The sequence below is a fragment of the Bombina bombina genome, chromosome 2 (genome assembly GCF_027579735.1).
Source record: "Bombina bombina isolate aBomBom1 chromosome 2, aBomBom1.pri, whole genome shotgun sequence".
Taxonomy (NCBI): Eukaryota; Metazoa; Chordata; class Amphibia; order Anura; family Bombinatoridae; genus Bombina; species Bombina bombina.
The window spans coordinates 767,832,189-767,838,751 of NC_069500.1; the positions used below are offsets into that span (position 1 = coordinate 767,832,189).

General features: G+C 33.3%; 1 protein-coding gene across 2 annotated transcripts in view; it reads right to left on the bottom strand.

Moving 5' to 3' along the window:
- Positions 1-5,766, bottom strand: part of HOMER3 (homer scaffold protein 3) — a 529,180-nt gene extending 523,414 nt beyond the window's left edge. The window contains exon 1 of one of the 2 annotated variants that reach the window (XM_053702909.1): positions 5,073-5,766. In XM_053702909.1, the coding sequence (XP_053558884.1) occupies positions 5,073-5,089 (17 nt within the window). In that variant the 5' untranslated portion in view covers positions 5,090-5,766. The remainder of the gene's footprint in view (positions 1-5,072) is intronic. The other variant, XM_053702908.1, reaches the window with a different exon arrangement.
- Positions 5,767-6,563: the final 797 nt, after the last annotated feature.

Sequence of the window (6,563 nt, forward strand, 5' to 3'; positions counted from 1 at the left end):
GTATGTATGTGTGTGTACATATGTATGTGTGTATACATATGTATGTATATGTGTGTACGTATGTATGTGTGTACATATGTATGTATGTGTGTATACATACGTATGTATATGTGTACGTATGTATGTGTGTGTATGTGTGTACATACGTATGTATATGTGTGTACGTATGTATGTGTGTGTACATATGTATGTATGTGTGTATACATATGTATGTATGTGTGTATACATATGTATGTATATGTGTGTATGTATGTATGTATGTATGTGTGTACATATGTATGTATGTGTGTATACATACGTATGTATATGTGTGTACGTATGTATGTGTGTGTATGTGTGTACATACGTATGTATGTGTGTGTACGTATGTATGTGTGTACATATGTATGTATGTGTGTACATATGTATGTATGTGTGTACATATGTATGTATGTGTGTGTACGTATGTATGTGTGTGTACGTATGTATGTGTGTACATATGTATGTATGTGTGCGCATGTGTGTGTACATATGTATGTTTGTGTGTGTACGTATGTATGTGTGTGTACGTATGTATGTGTGTGTACGTATGTATGTGTGTGTACATATGTATGTATGTGTGCACATGTGTGTGTACATATGTATGTTTGTGTGTGTGGAGTTTTAAAAGTCATAGTTTAAAAGTAAGTGAAGATCTCTACTGTTTGACCTTAGCACTCTAGCAATAGCCGATATGGCTGACCCCATAGACAATTTTGCGAGTGTTAAAGGAATAGTCTAGTCAAAATTAAACTTTCATTGTCCTCACAAAGTGGTTAAACATTTAATACATTTTGGCCCAGATTACAAGTGGAGCACAAAAATATTTGCACTATTGTGCACTAACATTGATTGAGTTCAGTCAATAGTGCTTTTATTTTTGTTCTAAAATTACTACTTGAAAGTAATATATTAAAGGAATAGTTTAGTCAAAATTAAACTTTCTAATTTACTCCTATTATCAATTGTAATCTGGGCCAAAATGTATTTAATGTCACTTTTAATGCAAAATACACATACACAAAATTATTAGAAAATGCAGTTTTTGCATTACTAACTCAAGCTTTATATGGGTACAGCTGCCAATCACCAGCCATTTTCTGTTTGGGAGCTGCAATGCTTGCAGACTACCCATATGTTTAAGAATTTATAAAGGGTTAAACACGTAATAAAATGGAGTCAGCAATGTAAAAACTATAGGTACATGCACTAAAAACAAATTAAAACATTTTTTTTGTTTGTTAGAAAGTCCATAAAACTTTAAGGACAATTAAATACAGTATAATTGCATAATTAACAAAAGCATAAAGACAATACAAAAACAATCTTTATTTCAAATGAGCAATAGATTATTTTCTGAAAAAAATCAAAATACCATCCATAACCCTGCCCCTTGTATCATGTGACATGACAGTCATCATCGAATCACACACACTCAGAAATTATATATATATATATATATATATATATATATATATATATATACACACACACACTGAACTCTGAGCATGTACCTCAGAAAGTGTGAATATATAAAGAATGCACAATTTGATAAAGGAAGTAAACCAGAGTTTTGTTTTTTTAATGATATGTCTGGATGATAAACGTTTGATTTTGACCTTTTTTTGTTATTTTAACCTTTTTTTTAACATTTGTAATCTTTTATACACATTATTTTTGGTTAGTTTATAGATTCCCTGCACAGTATCTTGCAGGATGCATTGGGTACCCAAATATAAAGAACAGAAAATTTTATACAATTGAGCCATGATTGCAAATTGCACCACTTTGCCTAAGGACAAATATGTTCTTATTAATGGCTTCTTTTAGAACCCAACCTTGAAGAACAGCATCTGGCCAGATTAAAATCTATTTTACTCTGTTGAATATATGCATTTTTGCGATTTGTATGGACAACCTTACAACAAAGTGAATTAAATCCATTCAGTAACATATTTTATTGATTTAATGACTGTTTGATTCGTCCTTTAATCAGATGCTAGATCCAAGGTCCTCATACATCTTTCTTAGATTCAGAATAATCTAAAATTTGTAAGGACTAGGATGAAAATGTAGCCAAGATTTTTTAGCTATGACCTTACTGCCTTTTCCCTTACACGGACATGACAATTTTTTTTTTCCTTAATGGGACACTCAAATCAAAATTAAACTTGCCTGATTCAGATAGAACTTGCAATTTTAAACAACTTTCAAATTTACTTATATTAACAAAATGTGCACAGTCTTTTATATTTACATTTTTTTAGTCACCTGTTCCTACTGAGCATGTGCAAGAATGCACAGAATATACTATATGCATTTGTGATTGGCTGATGGCTGTCACATGATACAGAAGGAGTGGAAATAGATATAACTGAAATTTGTCCGAAAAAAAAAAAAATCTACTACTCATTCAAAGTTAGGACAAAGTGCTATTGCATTGTCTTGTTATCATGCATTTGTTAGTTATGCAAATCTACTGTATTTACTGGTCCTTTTTTAATGATTCAGACAGAGCATGCAATTTTTTGCAACGTTCCAATGTACTGCTATTATCAAATTTGCTTCATTCTCTTCATATCTTTGTTGCACTGCTGGAAGCTAGCTGAACACATCCATTGAGCCAATAACAAAAGGCATATATATGCAGCCACTAATAAGCAGCTAGCTCCCATTAGTGCATTGCTGCTCCTGAGTCTACCTAGGTATGCTTTCCAACAAAGGATACCAAGAGAACAAAGCAAATTAAATAAAAGAAGTAAATTGGAAATTTGTTAAAAAAAGAGTATGCTCTTCTATCTGAATTGTGATTCTATTTGAACTGCACAAATGGATATATAAAAACTAATGTATATGAAATATTACTGGACAAGGTACTATAGATAGTGCATTGGTGCTCCAAATCTGATCTTTTGAAACTCTTTTTAGGGGTTAAACACAGTTATATGCAAGCAAGTGCAGTAATAAAGTACTTTAAAGGGACAGGAAACCCCAACATTTTATTTTACAATTTTAAACTACTTTCCAATTTACTTCCATTATCAAATTTGCTTCGTTTTCTTGTTATCCTTTGCTGAAGGAACAGCAATGCACTACTGGCAGCAAGATGAACACATCTAGTCAGCCAATCACCAAATCAAATGTGTGGAGGCACCAATTAGCAGCAGCTCCCATTAGTGTAGGATTTGTGTGTATTCTTTTTCAACAAGGGATACCAAGAGAACAAAGCACATTTGAAAATAGAAGTTAAAGAGATACTGAACCCAATTTTATTTATTTCATGATTCAGATGGAGCATGCAATTTTAAGCAACTTTCTAATTTACTCGTTTTATCAAATTTTCTTCGTTCTCTTTGTATGTTTATTTGAAAAAGCAGGAATGTAAGCTTACGAGCAGGCCCATTTTTGGTTTAGCACCCTAGATAGCGCTTGCTAATTGGTGGCTGCATTTAGCAAGCAATCAGAAAGCGCTACCCAGGTGCTGAACCAAAGATGGGCCAGCTTGTAAGCGTACTTTCCTGCTTTTTCAAATAAAGATACCAAGAGAACGAAGAAAAAATGATAATAGGAGTAAATTAGAAAGTTGCTTAAAATCGCATGATCTATCTGAGTCATGAAAGAAAAATATCTGGGTTTCGTATCCCTTTAATTTAAAAGTGTCTTAAAATGACAAAATCCTGTAAGTTTGACGTTCCTATCCCTTTAACACATTACAGAATTTTCTTTGTCCCTTAAAATAACAATTCTTTGATTGCATGTACACTGCTACATACAGCAAAAATAACCGAGGTTACAAGAACAGCGCCAGAAAACCTACTTACTCAGTGTTTTTTTACACTTATGTCTGATCATAATGGTATTTCCTATAGTAATCTAGTGATCTGCTTGTGCAATTCTATGATATGTTTATTTAGTTTATACCTACAAATTATGGAGACGCACACATACACACTAATATCAACAGGCAGGCAATAGCTAGCTATGATTTATGCATGCGTATTTTTTTCTATTTCCTTCTCGTGTGCTGATTCTAAAGTCTATCAGCAACAAGTGTTGACAACATTTTATGGCCATTACTAATATAAATATGCTGTATATGTGTGTGAGTGGGATTTCATTTATGTGTGTATAGACAGATGATAGATAGATAGATAGATAGATAGATAGATAGATAGATAGATAGATAAATAGATAGATATCTCAGTTAGATAGATGTTAGCAAAACATTTTTTACACACACAAATGAGTGTGTGTGTGTAAAATTTCCACCAGTCAGCTAGTCCTGGGCTAGTAGGAATTGTAAGAAACTACAAAGGGCTAGTTGGCTAGTAACAAATTGGACTTTTTGTCATACTTATATTGAGTGAACTAGTAACTTTTTTAATTCCACTGGAATAGTGAGATAAAAATAAACGTGTAGGTATGTATGTATTGTGTATTTATATATATATATATATATATATATATATATATATATATATTTATATATATATATATATATATATATATATATATATATGTGTGTGTGTGTGTAAATATATATATATATATATATATATATATATATATATCTGGGCTCGACAAACCAAGAAACCTAGGAGCCACTGGCTTAGAATTTTACCCCTGGCTCCTAAATGTTTAGGTTGTTCTCTATATCTATATAAAGATACCACTGTATGGTACCTAAAAGTATATCTGGCTAATAAATATTCTTACTGGCTCCTAAATTTTAAACAGATTTGTCAACCCCTGATAGATAGATAGATAGATAGATAGATAGATAGATAGATAGATAGATAGATAGATAGATAGATAGATAGATAGAGAGAGAGATAGACACAGACAGACAAGTCAAAATTAGTGTCTTGATTATAAAAAAAGTGAGTTGTTTAAAATATATAGCACATGCACACGTGTGCTAATTATTACTCCATATTCTTTCAAAATATAATGCAAATGTATGACTCAAAAATATTCCATGTTCAGTTTATTATAATGTATACTTGTGATTCGTTTCTACTCCCATTCCTGTAACTGTGATACATTTTACTTACCCACACTTCTCTTCCATGTCTCTTTCCTTCCTTTTCTCTTACTACTTTATCCTCTTCCTCTCTCTTTCTGGGACCGGATGCTCTCCAGATTTGCTGTGAATGTCCCACTTCCCAAACCCGTTAGATCTGCCAGCACTCCTCCTTCTTAAGCCCCCTTTTCTTTCCAGACACAAAAGGCTGAGTGTCCAGGACAGCGCAGACACACGGCTCAGCCAGTGGAGAGAAGCTGCTGCTGTTGCTGCTGCTCTCGGAGTCTATGCCTCCTGTTGAAAGGCAACTTTCAATCACTTTCCTGCACAGTCCATCTGATGAGTGGGTTTTCCTCATGCACAGTCAGAGAGCTTCCTTCTGCCCCCTACAGCAGCCAGTCTGCTAACCCTTTGGTTGCCACGGTTCCACAATCCTTAGCCTAGGTCCTGATACCCTTACTGCATCCTCTTATCTGGACAAAGGTGTCATTCTCTTTGTTCTTCTTTGCTGAAACACTCCGCTTCTTTTTCCAGCTGCCCTATACCATTGCATATTCGTCCTATTTTTTTTCTCTTTTCACTTATTTCTACTCAGTTTGGAGTCTCGATGTCTCCCTCTGCTGACCAATCAGGTATTTTTTTTTACGATTTTTTTTTCATGCCAGTAACAGTATATACAATTTATTTTGCAATGGTTGGGAAATAAGGGAGTGCATCTATAAGCAGACTTGGTGGATGAATTAAAGGGTTCAGTAAGGCTGAAAAAGAAAACAGTTTTGCTCAGATATTTTTTTCTCATCTGATCAACCTTTCTACATAATATTTCTACTGTACAATAATGCTGTAGTGGGTACTCAAACCTAGCACATATTTGTTCGTGGATAGAAATCTGAGGGGAAAAAGAGCTCATGTAACCCATTAGCTTCCAGTTAAGACTGCAGTGCATCATGTAACAAGAATATATCTTCTCATAAGACAACACTGTACAGGATTACACTGGGTGCACCCTGAGATTTTCTTTGCAAAAACTGAAGTGAAAATGCCAGGCAGCCTGCCTATAGTGGATTTTTTTGCTGTTTTTCTTTTTGGTTGTATTGGAATCAAATTTTAAAAAAAAAAAAAAAAAAAAACTGAAGTGAGAATGCATATTACATTTCTGCAGCTATAAAAATAAATACACACACACCTAAATAACCCAAAATATAACTGAAATTGTTGCACTACCCTCATCTCAGAAAAAGTTATTATTAGGAGTGTCAACTTTGAAACATTTGCATATTGTAATGTACACTAATTTAGTGTTCTTCCCAAGACCTATTCAATGAGCACATCAACTGGCTAATTTTACTGATCACTCTGTTAAAAATTAAGCCAACTTTATGCTAAAAGTAACAAATATTTTTTTTAATGTTTGTTGCACAAATTATCATTAAATCAATTTATTTTAAATTATGCAATGAATGTGTGCTTTGTATAGCTTAAATGGACAGTAAAGTCAAAATTAAACTTAAATGGACTGGAT